The sequence below is a fragment of the Marmota marmota genome, unplaced genomic scaffold (genome assembly GCF_001458135.2).
Source record: "Marmota marmota marmota unplaced genomic scaffold, marMar, whole genome shotgun sequence".
Classification (NCBI taxonomy): Eukaryota; Metazoa; Chordata; class Mammalia; order Rodentia; family Sciuridae; genus Marmota; species Marmota marmota.
In genome coordinates this window covers 3,132,073-3,150,819 of record NW_026000196.1, presented here as the reverse complement: position 1 = coordinate 3,150,819, position 18,747 = coordinate 3,132,073, and the positions used below count along the sequence as shown (strand labels likewise).

Genomic DNA, 18,747 nt, shown 5'->3' with positions numbered 1-18,747 from the left:
CTGGTCTGCTCCTAAAAGAGAGGCCCTCAGGGGCTATAGTGCAACCAGCCTGGGTCCATACCATCATGATCAGTGTACTCCACTTAATTATTTAAGGCACGAGGCATTGTTTCCTTCATGGGGCAGAGCTTTCAGAGCATTCAAAATTCATGGGAGAAGCCAAGTAGTGGCTTGAAGCAAGTGATATGGTTTTCAATTAGGCTTCTAATTCCAGTTTTTCAGCATATTCCACCCTTGGTAAGGCATGAGTGCTTTAAACAAACAAGTCTTTAGAGTGGAAAGAAAGATAGACAGAGGCAAACTGGACTGATTAGCAGTTTGATCCCATGGGAGTCACCCTTGAATTTAGTGTCAGATTCTATTGGTGCCAATATAAGCGAGAAGTCCTAATCACCACTCAGAAACATTGTGTATGGCGTGTACAAGGCCCTCTCTAAGAGATAAATCTGTGCTCATCCCAGCTTGGTGAATTCAGCGCTCAACTGACACAGCCCTATGTCATGGAAGACAACCCAATGCCAGAGACCATTTAAGTGGGCAACTCAGGGCCTGTGAAGGTGGCCTCACCATCCTGATAGAGATATGGAGAGGAGCTACCCACACCCAGAAGCAATGCCAGATGAAACATTGTTCTCATACCATAGAGAAGTAAATTGAGTCCCCAAGACAAGCTCATTTAATCCAAGATGATACTGGACATGCTGTCTCCAGAAAGAGACAGGCAGGCAAGCTTCCAGGGGCTGCCACAACTTGAGCTGTGCACTTATAGGGGTCACATCACTCCCAGTAAAGCCCAGCACCCAAGACTGTCTCCCTAAAGAGGACAGAAACCTGGCAACAACACAGAACAAGAAGGTTTGGACAAAGGAGCTGCTGACATCGAAGGCCAACTCCTATTACCTGCTCTGTGCATACCTCATTTGTGATAGGGATGACCAGCCCCCCCAGTCACCCACACAGAGTCAGACCTAGGCTCCTCCCTACTGATTTGAGTCCCAATTGGGTTGGCACAGAACAAGTCCGACACCAATGGCAGCTGGTCATCTACATGGAGACAGCTTTTTCCTCCCCCTACTCTTACCTCTTGGTCCAGGTTCTCCTTTCTTAGAGCCAAATATGCCCAAGTTGACTTGGGCAAATATACACGTTGACTAACATCTTCAAAGCATTCAGGGCATCAATGAGCTGGGTCCAGAGAGCTCACCACCTCTCAAAATCTGCATGTCTTTCTCACACGCACAAAAGATCTGCCCTACTCTCACAGCCGAGATGTAAACACAAGCCATCACTGTACCTCAGGGACAGCCAGGAGGCTAGACCTTCCTAAGTCACCTAATATCAGTCAGGGTACCTCCTGCTCTGCACATCACAAATATGAGCTGGTCCTCCACTCTTCTCTATTCTTCCAAATACTCATGGGCTCATGACAGCAGGCACCAGCACCTCTTGTCAGAATACCCTTTCACCTTCATGCTTTAACTAAAACCAGCTGGTCCCTGAGGACAATGCTCCAACAAACACACAAAGCCGTTTTGTCCCTAGTGCTCTTATGCATGCAGGACACAAAGGGAGGGGACTGGGGTCCTTGAGGCTCACTCCACACCCCTGGAGGCAGGGCCATTCCAGGTACCTGCCTCCTACCCACCATCACCTGCCTCCAAGTTCCTGCCATTAATCAAGAGCTTTAGCAACCAGCCCAGTTTCTTCTTCTACCTGCCTCCTGCTATTGTCTCCACCTATACACATGACCCTCAATACCCTGCACTCAGTTCCTTGGCCTCCTTCATGCCAATGCCTTCTTCCCCATTCTCTTTCAGTGACTCTCGCCCACAGCTATATGCTGGGCCCCTCATCACCTAAAAATGTGAACTGCATATTTCCCATCCAGCCCACATGGCTGATACTTCCAGCTCATTCTGATGTATCCCACCTCAGAGAGCCCTCCATCCACTGACTTACCCCTCCCCACTGGCCACCTACTGGCTTCACATTCTTCCTAACCATTCCATGGCCTACCACTGTTGTCAATCCCAGGCCAATACCGTGCCTCCCCAGCCTAGCAAACCCCAACCGGATGCCTATCATCTGTCTTCTCCATGCCCACACCCAAGCCACTGGGCAATATTACAAAACTGGGTGGATGAGTTTCACTTTAAATTCACATTCTCTTGGGAAATAGGAAAGCAACTAGCAACGTTTTGCCACATGGAGGCAGATGCCTGGGCTGTGCTGAAGGAGCATTAAAGAAGAAGGGGGCAAGAGAGGGCCAGTGACCACCCTCTCTGTAGGAGACAGCTGACTCCCTTGTATGGTGACCCCAGACAGTTGGGAACCACCTTATGGAGGACCAACTTGCTTCCCTTTCCAGTCCCCACCAGCCTGACTTCTGTAGGACTGTGACAGCTGGAAAACCCTGAGCACATTCATTTTAAGAAAATGCTGTGTTCAGGGAGCATACCAAGGAAGGGAAGAGCACAGAGTGTCTTCAATGGACATCCCTAAGTGAGAGCAGCACAGCTCAGGAGTCTGTGGACCTAATGAAAATGTCACAGATAAGACTGTTTTTACAAAATTGTTTGCACCATCCATTGTTTCATGATCCTGTGTGCATTTCCCAAGAGATATGGCTATTCTCTAAGAGGGAAATTTAGTGCATAGTCTTCTTTAGTTTATGGATTTAAAATAACATAATAGAAATTATTTTAATTTTAGTAAAAGACCCTGGAGAATATGACCCAAATGGCAAAAAGAAAAAATATATAGCAAATATACATTTTTACAAATTATAAAAGTTGTTAAAATATAAAGTAATATCACTATATAAAATCAATATTTTAAAAAAATAAAAAATAAAAAATAAAAAAAAATAAATTCACATTCTCTGACCTCAAACTGTCACTCTACAATGGCCACAGGCCTGTATTTTTCTGGTAGGTTTGCCACCCACTCCCAATTTTCCATCACCTTCTTCTCCAACTTCCCACACCTTATCCTCCACCCCTGCTCTCTCAGTTGATGACCCAGCCTCCACTTCAGAGAAAAGATAGGAGGCACAAATGGGACTCCCATATCTTCCCACCACACCCAAGCCTGCCTGCATCATCCCCACAGTGACCTCCTTTCCACGGGAGGGTGCTTCCCCTCCCACCTCCAAAGGACAATCCTTTCCTGGTGCTCTGAACTCCAACTTTCTCATCTTCTCAAGGGCTTGGCTCCTCTCTCATCCTCCTCTCTGGCAGCATTCCCATCAGTGTCCTTCCTTGATACCTTCTCCCTCTCCCTACAGTCTCCTGTTGCTGTCCTATTTCTCTGCCCCCTGAATAGTCAACTTCCAAAAAGTGGTCCACACATTTCCACACAACTCCCCTTCCCAGACTCCCATTTACCTTCCAACCTGCTGTGCTCCTGGCCCCACCTCAACACTGACTTGGCTCAGGTAGGGGGTACCAGCTGCTGCCAGGACTCCTGGCCCCAGTTCTCCTTCCAGAAGCATTTGATGCCAATGTCTAAGTCCTCTTTCTTGAGATCAACTGGCCACCACTCTAGTTTCCTCCTCTCTCACTGACCACTCCTCCTCCTCTATGGCCACTTAAAAGATGGGTGCCCCAGGCTGGATCCTGAGCCTTCCTTCTCTGCCTGCCTTCTCCCTCAGTGACCTTGCCCAGTCTTCTCCCATCTGACCTCTCTGCTGAGCCTAAGTTCATAAAATTAACTGGTTCCTCCCCAGCTCTACTCACACTCTCAAACTGATGATACTGAACTTGGCTCCCTCACCTTCCTTCTAACTTGCTCTTCCTACAAGCTTCCCCACATCTACTAGCAGCATAAGCCAAACACCAAAGGGATCCTCTTTATTTCCTTTCTCTTCCTCATCCCATATGCCAAGTGTCATCATCCATCAGGAACTTCTAAAAAAGCCATGTGTGGAACTTGTCCCCTTCCCTCCCTCTCCTCTGACACCTTTCTAGCCTCAGCTTTGCACCAGTCTCTTTGCTTCAATTCTCGCCCCCTCCCAACCTCTTCAACACAGAGCACTAGTGTGGTCTACTTAGAACTTAACGAGGACCAAGTGGCAGGCAGTCCTTTAGTCTTATTCAATTGAATTCAATCCCACTACACCTCAAGTAAAATCCACAGTCCCTGCCACAGTTTCCAAGGTCCTACCCAATTTCGTCCTTACCTGCCTCTTTCTCCAGTCCCAGCCTGGGCTCTTTCCTTCATGTGCTTTGATCCTGATCCTGACATAGTGATCTGATTTCAATTTTTCAAATATTTGGGACAGCCCTTCCCCACTTTAGGTACCCTGCATTTGCTTCTCCCTTAACCTAGAACACCTTGCTCTCTTTCTTCACATGAGGGAGCAGCTTAAATGTCACCTCTTCAGAGAGGAATTTCCTAACCACACACTGTAAAGTTTCTCAGCCCTTGCTTCTTTCCCTCTGGAACTGAGAACAACCTGCAGTGGTTTTATTGGTGGATCCATGTATAGATTGGTCTTCTTTCATGAGGACATGGAGGGCACAAGGACAGTTGGAGTGTGTCTAACTCACTAGAATGTAAATTCCATGAACAGAGGGATCATATCTTTTCCTCACTTCACTACTGAGCACATGTTGAAATGATAACATTTTTTGATATGTTGGTTTAAAAGGCATTAAAATATTAATTTTTTTTTTTTTTTTTTTTTGGTGCTGGGGATCGAATCCAGAGCCTTGTGCATACAAGGCATGCACTCTACCAACTGAGCTATATCCTCAGCCCATCATATGGGTTTTTGTTTGTTTGTTTTCAGTTCTAGAAATTGAACCCAAAGTCCCTCTACCATTGAGCTACATACATCCCCAGCCCTTTTTATTTTGAGAGAGGGCCTCATTAAGTTGCTGAGGCTGGCCTTGAACTTGTTATCCTCCTTCCACAACCTCCTGAATAACTGAGATTATAGCAGAGCACTACCATGCCTGGCTTCCTGTCACACTTTAATGTGGATACTAGAAAATGTGAAATTGCATATGTGGCCATCATATTTTTATTGGAAAGAACAGGTCTGGTTTGCAAGAGTGGGGGAGTCACAGATAATGACAATTTGTTGTGATAACTGGATATTATGATTAAGTTTTTTATGTAATAAACAATATAGATGGCATGGACCCATCAGGGGTACACAGGGGGCAGGCAGATCAGGCTAGGTTATGGCATGTTCCATCTATCAAGCTAATGAAGATGGAGTCATGAATCATTGCTACTTAGCTAGATGCCTTGAAAGTTGTTTATGTAAAATATCCATTACATGTGCACATTTGAAGGCCAACACTGGATGACACAGGATGTGTCTCAACATGGTCATGTAGTAAATATCCTGCCACCCCTCCCAGCTCCAGTGGATTCCCAGGCCACTGTGAATGACACAAGTGTAGTTATTCTCATTTTCATAAGACTCAACATTTTCATCTCCAACTTTCTCTTTCTTAGAGAATTAGACTGAGAAAAACAAAGACTTGTATCATTTGGTTTCTGTGCCGAACTCAACTTTGGGCTGCTGCCAGACTCAGTGAGTGGGCTGAGGGACAGTGACATGCAGAAGCAATCAGTCCATCTTTCATGGGATACAGGCCAAGTCACATGGTGTGGCGGAGGAGAGCAGACACAGATAAACTGCCCCTACACTGTCTCTGCCCTCAGGTGTCAAGCTAACCTTCCAGGTCAGCACATTAATGCCTACTCCCTCCAAGAGATTATCCGCTCCCATGGAGCAAAGAAATTCTCTTCTCACAGAGGTTAATAAACTCACAGATCTCATTACTCAAAGAGGTCATGCTGGCAAGAATTTTAATGCATTTTTTAGAAAAAGTCTGGAAGAATTATTAACAAGAGAACAATGACTGGCTACAGGGAGATACAAGGGCAGAGAGGTGACTGATAGGGATGGAGCATGCTCTCTCTTCTTACAAGTCGTCCCATAGCTTCAGAGAGTGAAGCACTCAGAGTCTGTGGCCATCCCTGTGCACCCACTCTCTGGTCTGGGACTGATGGCCTCTGCTCCCCCTCCCAAGTCATTTGGCATGTTGGCAAGCCATCTAACTGTGGCCACCTATAGAATCTCACCTTCTTGCTTCAAGTGGCCTTTGAAGTATTCATAAATCTGTATTTGCTTCTACTAACTCTGTGCCCAGATCCTATAAGCAGCTATATAAACCCATTTCCTTTTTTCTTGATCTTCACCCTGGTTCTCAGATCAATTCCTTGGGTCACACAGAGAAGAAAGTTAGCCAACCCAGCTCCCTTATTTCCTTTCCTACCACAGCCTCAAAATGCCTCTGTGCCTGCACCTGGTATCTGAGGATGATCCTCCAGGGTCCCTTCTAGAGGCTAATCCCTTCTCTTAAGCTCTGCACTAGTTCCTTCCAGCCTCCAGCCTCACAGTCTCCCCTTTCTCTACCATTTTCAATCTCTCGTTTTCTTTGTCCTCAGCCTCCCAACATGTTCAATTCACACACACACACACAAAAAAAATCAGTCTTTCCTCAGTTCTAACTCACCCTCAAGTCCACCCTCCTCTCCAGCTAGATTTCTCTACCTGCTCCCCACATACTCACTCCTTAAACGAATTTTGACAACAAAGGGATTTGTTTTCCACATGTGGCTGAAGTTGTTCTCAAAATTCATCAGGGCCCTACCATCCCACTCTCAGTAGTTTACAGTGTTCTCAGTCCCCACCCTCCTCTAAGCTTTCTGAGGCCTTTGACCTTGTTGAGCATACCCCTTTTGCAGCCTCTTTCCCATGGCTTCTACAATACCTCTTCTACAACAGCCTCCATCTGGGTCTCATCATCTCTCAATCTCATTCACTGGTTTGTTTTTCTTCCCTTCAGTTGTAGTTCTATCTTTCTCCTTCTTAACTTACTTTCTCCTTGAATGGTCAAATCCATCTCAGAGATGATGGCTCCCAAATCTGTATATGTGACTCTAACCTAATGGCTGAGTGTGAGAAGTGAGTTTCTACTTACAGAGGGAACCCCATGGATGGCCCACCACAAGTGGAAATTCACCAACCACATCCACCCCAAACTAAATTCTCATCATTTGCTCCAAAAGAACTACAACTCCCCTCATGTTCCCAGTCTTAGTCAATGTTAACCACTATCAGTCACAGACCCTAAAAACATCCACACCTCTGACAACTCAACCTCTCTCTCTCACCCCAACAAGCAAGGGCTGTGAATCCACCTCCCTCATGACTCTCAGAAAGGCTGAGAGCTTGGCCAGGTTACTAAATCTCTCATATGGTTTCTCCAATTATGAAGGCAGAGATGCTAAGAGAATTACATGAGATATGAGAGTATAGACAGCCCTCTGCATGGTGATGCCAACCTAGTATGTTCTCATTAAATGATAGCTCAAATTTGTGTACAAATTTAGCAACTATATAGGAAAGACCTTCAAGGTTTCTACCTCTTCATTCTTGTGAGGACCTTTACATATCTGTTTCTCGTTTATGTACATTCCTAAAGGCTGCCTCAACTCATTACAGAACAGGGGAAGGCTTATATTATATAAATCTGTGCCATATCTTCTTTGTCCTCTCCATTCTTTCTACTCTGAACATTTCTTGCCTAAATTGTGGTTATTAACTATGAGGTCTCTTAATTTTCAATATCTTCAGTCTATACTACCCCTCATTATTGTCTCTAGAATAATTTTTCTAAAATAAGTATTATTCTTCCCTTCAAAATGAAAACTCTTTCTTCACTGCCTACAGACTAAAGTCCATGCTACAGCATGTTTCTGTTCCCCACCTGACATCACCTCTTCCTCTCCAAGCCACTGCATGCCACTGCCTGGGTCCGGCCTCACCCATTGTTAGCTCCCTGCTGTCCACAAGATTAAATCCCAAAGCCTTAACACAAAGGTCTATCCTTCATAGTTTTACCTTCCTGGGACCTTCTCCATACTCATCTTGTACTCCTCATTCTTTTTTGCCTGCCTGCATGCCTATAATTAATACTAAAACATCAAAATATATTTTATTTAATCTTTACACAACCCTATGATATTGGTTCTTTTGTTATTCCCATTTCACAGATGATGAAATGGAAGCTCAGCATCTTGTTCCAGGCATAGCCAGTGAATGCTCAAACCAAGACGGAGACCAAGGTCACTGTTCTTGACCTCCATTCCTCAATGCTTCCTGGGGGACCATTCTCCACTTAAACACCCACCTCCTCATTTTGTCTGCCTGGGAAACTCCTACTCATCCTTCAAGAATCATCATGAAGGTCACCTCCTTCAGGAAGCCTTCTCTAACTCACTTCTGGGTTCAGCACTTCCTCCTTGTTCATAGTCCAATAACAGGGCTTATATTGCTGCCCTAAATATCTGCTCGCCACCCATCTCCCTCACAAGGGTAAGAACCTTGTTCTGTCAAGCTTGGCTTTCCTAGTGCCAAGCCCAGAGAAGGTGCAAATATCCAAGTGATGTTCATAGGTAAAACAGTCAAGAAAGGAATATGAGGCCTTGGGTTCAATCCCCAACAGCACGAGGAAAAAAAAGAATTGGAGGCCAAATTGCACAGGGGCTAAGAACCAGGCATGAGCAAACATTACCTCCCCAAATCTAATTAAGGGTTGGGTATACAGCTCAGTTGGTAGGTAGCAAGCACAAGACCCTGGATTCAATCCCATCACCACAAAAAAAAAAAAAAAAAGAAAAGAAAAGAAATATGAGTTAGTGAAGGGTTCTCAGAAAAGAGTTCATATTCATATGAATAAATAGGGATTGAAGAGATGAGACCTTGAAATCTACTGAACACTCCACATGGCTCCTGGCATCATATTCTCCCATGCTTAAATATTAGGTAATGTCTGTTTGATGTCTACCTCCTCCACTAGATTATATGCATCATAGAGCCAAAGATGTTCATCACTGTGTTCCTAGCACTTACACCAGTACCTAACACAAGGCCACTATTGGTGGATGTTCACTATGTCTTGAATGAGTAAGTGAATAAATATATAAATGATCAAATTAAGGATTCCCCAAACAACAACACAAATCACTAGGCCAATGCCCACAACAGGGAGAAATTCCTCCTCTTTTGTCCCTATGTGCACCTCCCAATGAAAGCAACCAGTTGGCAGACTAGTTTTCCTACTGGTATATACAGGTCAGCTCTCTTGACATTCCCAGTGACATTCTTCTACATGCACCACCTGAGGCTTAGTGATATGAGGTGACACTTCAGAGGGCAAACCTCATGTTGTCTGGTCACCTGATGACAGGAAACCAACTCTAGCCCTCACTGCTGAAGACCAGGAAAGAAATGAGTAGGTGATCTCAAAGGAGAGTGCAGAGTAGGTGAGGACCCAGAGAGTACTGAGGGGATTAAGAAGTGTTCAATTCCAACTACTCCAGAAGCACCCCAAGAGCCACTAGCCACTCAAAGTAAAAATGATGATGATAATGATGATGGTACTATTTACCTGGCCACCATTTAGTAAATACTTACGTGTCAGGCATCATTTTACACACATTTTCTATTTAATCATCTCAATCATGTAACAGATAATTTCAGTGAAGCTTGGGCTGGGGATACAGCTTAGAAGTAGAGAATTTGCTTAGCGTAAGTGAAACCCTGAGGTCTGTGCCCAGTACAGGTGTGTGTGGGGCAGACAATAAAGCTTTTTAACAGAAATAAAATGACTTATCCAAGCTTACATTGACAGCCAAGGGGCTGGGGTTGGACCTGAGTGTATTTAACCACCCTTCCTTGGTCCCCTGGCAGGTGACCTGCTGAGAAAATGAATTTACCTTAGGATCAAACAGCCAAATATCCTCACTCCACTCAGAGGATTAGAAAGCTCTGCTTCACACCAGCTGAACTGAAATATGCTTGGATGCACCTCCACTGGGAGCTTCTTTTCCTGCCCTTTTGAGCATCTTGGAATAGGTTCCATTTCTTTTCCCCATAACGACCTTCTCTATCACCCCTCCTCCCCCAGGACAACAGAAGCTAAAGCAACTTTCTTTTCTCCATTTATCTGAACAACTCCAATTAAAAGGTTTCCCAATTAAAGATCCCAAAAGGGATATAATGCACAGGCAGTGGGGTCTGCAATATTCCTCACTAATTAGGCCCCTGTGGATAGTCCCAACCCTATAACCCACAGACAGGATATCCCCAGAGATGCAGGTTATCAAGAGCTGTCTGGGCTTGGTCACATCACAGGTTATGATTCCCTCAGGAAGGGAAAAGAAAGGGGCTGCTACAGCCCCATGCATAGCTGGGAGCCCACTTTGGCCCTCCTCTGGGTAGAGTCACCTGTGTACCAAAGGTCTTTTTAATAGGCTAACTTCTTGGGCTATGGATAATGCCTTAACCTAAACCTGTCTACACAGAGGTAGAAGTCATGGTCACAGTGTTCTCAGAGGAACCAGGCTTGTGAAAAATGTTTTTTTTTTTTTTAATCTCTCTAGTCTTTGACAAATGTCTAAATGTGTTCCCCACAAGCATATTTTTATTCTAACAAGCTAATTTGAAATATAATTTAAATAATTTCTACCAGAATGATACCATATGACTAACAGCACCTCGGTGGCAGAACTACTGGAGACTTCATCATGCATTTAGAGACGCTTCCATCCTGCCGCTCTTCCCACACAGAATGCACCCTGCTAGGAAACTGGTTCATGATGCCAGCTCTCACCTCCAAACCTATAAATACAACCTGGGGGCAGCCTACATGCGCAATACCTAGATAATGCAGACACTTAACAAGCAGTGCTTAAAAGACCCTAGTATCAAAACTAAGGCAAACTGGGATATTTTTGCCCCAACTCCTCATGATGCATCTTTTTGCTCAATTTATTTTCACACTGGTGAAAAGCAAATTGTAACTCTCAGGATCTATAAGGTCAGGACTTCGTACGCCAGAGACTTCTGGCATTCTGAAAAATCCCTTTTCTCTATTGTAAATGTGCAATTTGTCTGCTGTTTGCTTCATGTTTGACAAAGGTGAAGGGAGTTATTCTTGTCAAATGGAAAAAAAGCCCTTGCCCCAACCTGTGAACCCAAGGTAAATGCTTTTCCAAAGGTTTTGGACGTCCGTGCTGGCTGAGGTGACACTTTACTGAATTTAGCTAGGGTTTATTGTTTAAAAAAAAAAAAAAGATTTTTAATTTGCCTTACAATTGAAACATAATGTCCTTTCTGTATATATGTCTCTGTCACTAAGAGAATTCTCCTTTAAGGAAGGGGTGTAATATATGCCCTACAAAGAGCCCTTGAAGTACAAGGGGGCCTTCCAGGTGGGGGCATGGGTACTCAGCTTGCAAAGAAGTCTCTTTCTCATCCAATTCTTAAAGCAGAATTACTCTGCCCCGTTATTTCCAAACAAAGAAACAATCTGAGTAGTTGGGTCTCAGTCCACCTACCACCCTTAGCAACAACGATGAATACTTGATGTTCTTACCAAGATTCACTAAGGAACAGCGACTCACCCAAAATTACACAGACACTGCAAATTACCCAATGTTAATTGTGATCTTGGTCTCTTCCATCATTTCTTTCCTTCAGTAATTCATTTAAAACAAACAACTACTTTAAAGGACTGTCAAAATATCTTTTTTAAAAAATACCCTGCCTTGTTCTAGAAAGGATTTATATAGGTTTACAAAGATGTCTATAATTTGGCAAAATGACAAAATAGAAGTAGGTGTGTATTCAAATAATGTTGCATTTTATAGTTATTGGCAGGAAAAGATGTCCACTTGAGATATTTTAGGCTGAAAAACTTATGTTACAAAACAGATGTATGAGATGATTCCATTGTGTTAAAAATACATTTGCTCTGTGTAGACATACACTTAGACACACAGTCACATCTACATGGGAAAAAGCCTGCAAAGATAGACGCCCAAATGCTGACTGGGGTTATCCCTAAGATGTGGGAAGACAAGTAATTTTCACTTCATCCTTTATGCTGTTATTTTTTAGTAGGAATGTGTAATGTTTTTATAATTAGGGGAAAAAAGCAAAGCTATCTTTGGTGGTAGAGGAGAAAAGTAAAGGCAACACAAGGGCAGGGCCATAAAACTGAGCTAGAAATGAATGAGCTCTGATAAATTTGCTAAGGATGACCATACATTTGACTCCAAGTCAAACCTGATAATTTACACAAACCATTGAGTCCATTAGGAAAAAAAAAAAAAAAACTGCTCTGCTCTGAGTGCCCCTTCAGCAGACTATGTGAGCGGCATAGTCTCTATGACTCTATCCCAACAATTCTCAAGGCCAGGAATTTCAGAGCTGTTTCCAAAAAGAATGATGACATTTCCCAAAGTAAAAGTCAATCCAAAGTCATGTTCTGGCCATGGCTACCTCCCTGACCTCAACTTTAATCCTCCTCTCACTTAATTAGCTCCAGCCTCTTTATTGTTCTTTAACATACCAGGCATGTGCCTGCTTCAGGGACTCTGCACTTGCTGTTCATACTGCAGGAATACTCTTCTCAAAATAACTACATGGGTCACTCTTCATCCTTCAGGTCATTTATGCCTCCTTCTCAGTGAGGATTTCCAGCTGGATCCCCTATCTACAACTTATTCTACCTCAACATCTTCTTTCCTCATGATATCTAATAAACTGTATTTTACAAATAAAACAAAGCAAAAACAAAAAAGCTAAAGAGAGTATTCTTTCATTACATACTCATTTAGCATCTACTCCCTTCCAAATTCTGCACATTTTTCCAACTCAGATAAAAATGGAGATGGTCATCTCAATGAATGAGGGTGATTCTAAATGCTAAGAGAATTCCAGCACCTCCCCATAGTGTACACAAGCATCTTTCCTAAATTCCCCAAAGAGATGGGCACCCACCACCACCTCTTATACCTGTGGATTGTAAAATCTTATTTAAACTCATGGCATTTAAACACGAAGCTGTGTATGTAGCTTAACTTTCTTTTCCATATATAAACTCCACAAAGGCAAGAACTAACTAGATCTGTTCATCTCTGGATCCCCAACAGCACTTGCCAATCACCTTATAGATGAAGGGATTGTGAGAACCTAAGTTTAAAAAATCCACAACACATTGTTGATAGCACTGCAAATTGGTGCAACCACTATGGAATGCAGTATGGAAATTCCATAGAAAACTTGGAATGGAACCACCATTTGACCCAATCATTCTACTCCTCAGTCTATACCCAAAGGACTTAAAATCAGCATACTATAGTGATGCAGCCACATCAATGTTTATAACAGCTCAATTCACAATAGTTAAACTGTGGAACCAACCTAGATGCCCTTCAATAGATGAATGGATAAAGAAACTGTGATATATATATACACAATGGAATTCTACTCAGCATTAAAAGAGAATAAAAGCACAGCATATGAAGGTAAATGGATGGAGCTGAAGTGGAGCAAAGTAAGCCATGTGGAGTAAAGTAAGCCAATCCCCCAAAAAACCAAAGGCCAAATGTTCTCTCTGATAAGCGGATGCTGATCCATAATGGAGGGTGGGGGGAGAATGGAGGAACTTTGATTGGGCAAAGGGGAGAGAAGAAGGGGAAGGGACATGGGGGCAAGAAAGATGGTGAAATGAGATGAGCATCATTACCCTAGGTACATGTATGACTGCACATATGGTATGACTTTACATCATGTACAACCAGAGAAATAAAAAGTTGAAAAGTTGTGCTTCATTTGTGTACAATGAGTCAAAATGCATTCTGCTGTGATGTATAACTAATTAGAACAAATTAAATAAATAAAAACCCCACAACAGGACCAAGGCAATACAAGTTTACTTCAATATATCTGAGAAATTATATCCATTTTAGTTAACTCACACCCCAAAGAAAAACCTTATAATTTGTAGGAACTATGTAATTCAGTGTGATTCAGGAAGAATGGAAAATTAAAGAAGAAATGAACATCAAAAGAAAGTTAATCAGTATAGATTACTGAAAGGCAGCCAGAGGTGTTAGATTACCAAGATTGTGACATTCATACCCTGCAAGGCAATCTTGACTAAACAAAATAAATAAGTGTAAAGTGAAGCCAAACAGTAATACAATAGATCTGGTTTGTAAAAGCTGACAAAATCAGCTAAAAGTCACAACAGCAGACAAGATGGCTCTTCTGCCAGCCTTTTACAGAAGAATAAAAAATATAATTTACAACCCCTATACGCAGGTGACAGCAGACAGACCAAAAATTGACCCACATCACAATGAAAGCGAATTGGCTTGCTTTAACATTAAAAGAAAACTGTATTCTCTCTCTCTCCCTCTCTCTCTCTCTCTCAATCTTGGCCCTTACAATTCCCAATTAGTCAAGCTATATAAAAGGTAATCCAAAAATTATCACAACTTCTAGGCAAGCATCCAAGCAAAACTGCCACCGCATTCAAGTACTAACTCCATCAAAAAATATTTATTGAAGGTCTATTAGGTGCCAGGTACTGCGCTGGGTGCTCGATACAATGGTGAAAAAGGAAAGGCCCTAAATTGGAAGACTGATATTGGAAGAAGACTGATTATAAATAAGTAAACAAAGTCCAAATGATTACACATGTGTCATGACAAGCAATTGTAGGATACAAAGGTGGAGTTGTGTTAGAGTTCTGGGAAAGTGTATTCTTGATGGGGTGGTTGGAAAGGCTGAGCGGGTGACCCTGACCAAAATCTGAAGAAAGAGAAAGTGTAGATCCAAGCAGAGGAAACACCAAGTTCAAGGGCCCTAGGGAGGAGAAGAGTTAGTAGAATGCAATGAGAGACAAAGTGGAAGGGGGAAAGGGGAAGCTGGAAATAGGGCAGGGGACAGCATCTTGTCAGGTAAAGGGTGTTTAAGGAGAATAGCATCATCTGATTTGCAATTTTAAAATTTGCAATTTTAAAAGCTGGTCATTCCCGCTCCTGGGTGCAGAATGGACTGGAGGTAATCTAAAGCAGAAGCGGGTATGTTAGGAAGTTTGTCCAGGAAGGAGGTGATGATGGCCAGGACTAGAATGGGATCTGTGATTATGGGTTGAGGTGAGCACTCTCCCGATACATACTGGAAATAGAACCCATGGGACCAACTGAATGTAGGAGGTAAGAAACAAAGATGATTCTTCGCAAATAAGGGGATAGTGGGGCTACTGAATAGGATGGAGAAGACAAGAGGGAAGGTGAGAACTGCAAGGAATATCAAGGGCTCCGTGTATCAAGAGTCAGAAGCCCTGAGAAAGGTCTGTATTGGAAATTTAAAAATAAATAAATAAATGAGGGTCACTGACAGATAACATCATGGGGAAATGGGAGAATAAGTTGGGAGAGGATACTATTACCTAGGAAGGAAGTGTTGACACAGAAACAAAACCAAGACCAGTCCCAAAGCAACCCTATCATTTGAGACAAAGGAGCGGCCAGTAGGGATACTGAAAAAGAGCCATCAGGAAGGCAAAAGGAAAGTCAGCAAAATGTGGTGCTACAGGAGCTGAGAGGGGAGCTGTTTCAAGGAGGAGGGAGTGGCCATTTGTGAAGAATGCCACTGTGAGGTATAACAAGATAAGGACAGAGATCTGGCAGTTTCAATGCAGAGGAGGAAGCAGAAGCTATACTGTAGATGGAGGAGGACAAACAAATGGTAGGAAAAGAAAGTGGAGATGGTGGGTTTGAACATATATTTTGAAATGTCTTCAGGAGAAGGGGAACAAATAAGTGGACAGAAGCAGGAAAGGGATGCAGGTTCGATCGAGAAGTCCTTTTTAAAATGGAAAAGGCTAAAGCTGTGCTATCCAATATGGCAGCCACTAGCTTATACATGGTGATTTAAATTTAAATTAAGTTTAAAATTCAGGTTCTCAATCACACTAGACACATTTCAAAAGCCCAGTGGCTTCCCATGACTGGTAGCCACTATACTAGACCATGTAGGTATAGAATATTTCAAGCACCATAGAAAATTATTGGGCAGTGCTAAACTAAAGCATGTTCCTATACTGATGGAAAAGACTCTGGAGAGAAAGGAAGTTAGAAAGGAAGGATATCCTCTGAAAAGATGAGAGGGGATGGATAGAGGCTACACCAGGAAAAGTGGGCCTCTGCTAGGGGAGCAGGAGAGATTGGTATCCAGCAAACAGGCAGGAAGAAGATAATGACAGCTACACACTAGACTATAGGCCTGGCAGGAAAACGAAGACTTTCCCTTGGTCTGTGGCTGCTATTTTGTCCATGAAAAGGGAGGTGAAGTATGTGTAAGAAAGAGGGAAGAGAGATCTGAAAAGGGGAGCAGATATGAAATACTTGCCTTGGGGAGTAACAGCACAAACTCACCAGGGAGACCACACACTTAATGCAAAACACTTCACAAAAGAGAAGTGAGAAATGGCAGTGAATGTCTGAAGGAGGAAGGGCATGTCAGGTGGGGAGAGATAAACTAAGATGGGTTGGGTTTTTTGTTGTTGTTTTGTTTTTTCCTTTAATCCTGGACATGTCTACACAGTAGAACCATGACAAAACGTAGGACCATGGCAAGGTTTCCTACTGGCTGCCCTTTCTTGGTTCTCCCCCCTCCATCCTACACAACACTCAGAAAGGATGACATTGGTTCTATTTTTGGTTAAAATGGCTCCCTCCACCTCTTCAGTCTAAACTGCTTACCCTGCTCTTAGCTCAATCTCAATTTACAACCATGGTTTGTACATTCACATAAATTATAGAAGCAGCATATATATTAAAAATGGCAGATGTAGGTAGGAGTTACAAACCAGCCTTTACCTACAAGAAATGAATAATATACATTTATAAAATGATATTAAAATTACATGAAGACACGTTCTGAGTTTAACTAAATCCCCAAGCTATTCTCCCTGCTTTTCCACAATCAAAAAATTATTTTCTGACATTTTCTTTATAAGGTTTTAAAAGTAAACATTTTCATTTCCACAGATCTATTTGATCTCAACCACAGTTTCAATATTTGTTTTTGATCACACAAGTGTGCTGGGTTGGTTTTGTGTTGGCAAGGGAGGGGGGCAGAGAGAGTTAAAATTACCAGATTCCTCTTATCTTCCATCTTGAGACATACATTTGCCAACTCCTTCTTCCCATTTTTTTTTTTTTTAAGTATGAAATCTGAGAGCCTCAAAGGTTCCCACTGCTCAAAGATCAGCTCTTTCATAGTTCCTCTGAGGAATCACGGAAATGTTACAGAAACACTGCCTCACAGCTAGGGTGCCTCTGGTAAAATCACCCACAGCTGCCATAAGTGTGAAGTCTCTTGGATGGGAACCAACATCTTAAACAAACTTCCTCTCTCCTCTCTTCCCCCCACCCCCAGGTCATATTGGCTAACAGCCCTCATGCCTCCGTTTCTCAAAATTCCTCTTGACCTGCCTGTGCTCCCTCCAAACACTCTGCAGTCTTCATAAATAAGGCTCACTGGGTAAAATGACTCCAGATACTTATGTGGAGTAAGGCACAATAAAGCCCCTGACCCAAAGAAGCTGGTTCAGGCCACCAGGACAACCTTGCCCCTTTCCACACACCCTTGCCTTCCCATGTCCCACCCATCCCAAACAAGAAAGCAAGATCTCCAGACCCAGCAGAAGTCTTTGGTTTCTGTAAAAGTCTGTTTGAAGTGTATAATGAATCAAAATGCATTCTGCTGTCATATATACCTAATTAAAATTAATTAATTAATTTTTATAAAGTCTGTTTGAAGAACGCTGGGCTCAGCAGAAGAAAACAAAGAGATTCAGGAACTCTGGTTCACTTCCTTATCCCCATTCCCACTATCAGGCAAAGGCCTTGGTTCTGCCCATGACCATATACTAAGTGCCCACCTTCTCCAAAAGCTCATCAGCTATACAACCTGGAAGATAGCATCAAAATATTCGGGCTTCAGTTTCCTTTTCTGAAAAATGGGCACAATAACCATTCTCTGAATATGGACAGCACAACACCACCACGTACTCACATCAGTGAGCAGATGTGAGGAATTACTGTGTTATTAGCACAGTGGCTCCCTGACTCACAGCACCTACTGCTCAAAGAGACACTAAGGAGAAATCAATCCTGCTTTTTAAATTACTTTATATACTTAGAAGCTTTAGTCACTTCAATGAGTATTTCAACTTCCCTCCTGAACATCTACTCAGTTGTTTCAAAAGACTGAAGCCTCACCTAGGTTCCTTACAGACTTCCACATCTTCAGCCATCTCCAAGATGTCTCAAAGTCCACTGCTCCTGCGCTGGAGGTTTTTACTATTTGATGTGTTCCTTTTCCAAGAAAACTTCGATTTCCATTTTGCTTGGAATAACCCAAACATGGAGAACGACAAACTGTTTTTCACACTCACAAACACAGGCCCTGAAGTTGATCGCACCGGGGGCGAAGGGACCGCGGAATGGCCGAGGCACCGAGGCCGGCCAGGGCGCTGGTCCCTGCCAGGTGTACCCACGGCTGGATGGCTAGGAGGGTAAGGGCCCCAGCTCCGGGCGGAAAGTCCGCGCCCCCCAGGCTCAGAAGTCGGCTGGAGGAGGCAGGGACGGGGTTGGACCGTCAAGGGCTGCTCGCCAGCGCACGGAGCTGCAGCCCCGCAGCCCTCGGGGAGCGCGGCGCGGGCTCACTCACCCCATCTCCGGCACTGCTCCGGCGGCCGCTCCGACGGGGCCCTTGCGTTCGCTTTCCGCCCGCTTGCAGCCGCCCCCCGCGCGGCACATGCGGCGGCCCGTGCGCGCCCGGCTTAGCCCAGG

General features: G+C 43.5%; 1 protein-coding gene across 6 annotated transcripts in view; it reads right to left on the bottom strand.

Moving 5' to 3' along the window:
* Homer2 (homer scaffold protein 2) overlaps positions 1-18,747 on the bottom strand; it is a 134,216-nt gene that overhangs the window by 77,169 nt on the left and 38,300 nt on the right. For 2 of the 6 annotated variants that reach the window (XM_015493013.2, XM_015493014.2), the window contains exon 1: positions 18,626-18,747. The exons of 1 other annotated variant lie outside the window; for it this stretch is intronic. In XM_015493013.2, the coding sequence (XP_015348499.1) occupies positions 18,626-18,714 (89 nt within the window). In that variant the 5' untranslated portion in view covers positions 18,715-18,747. Of the gene's footprint in view, positions 1-18,174; positions 18,324-18,625 lie in introns of those variants that run through there. 3 more of the 6 variants (XM_048790176.1, XM_048790177.1, XM_048790179.1) reach the window with 2 other exon arrangements.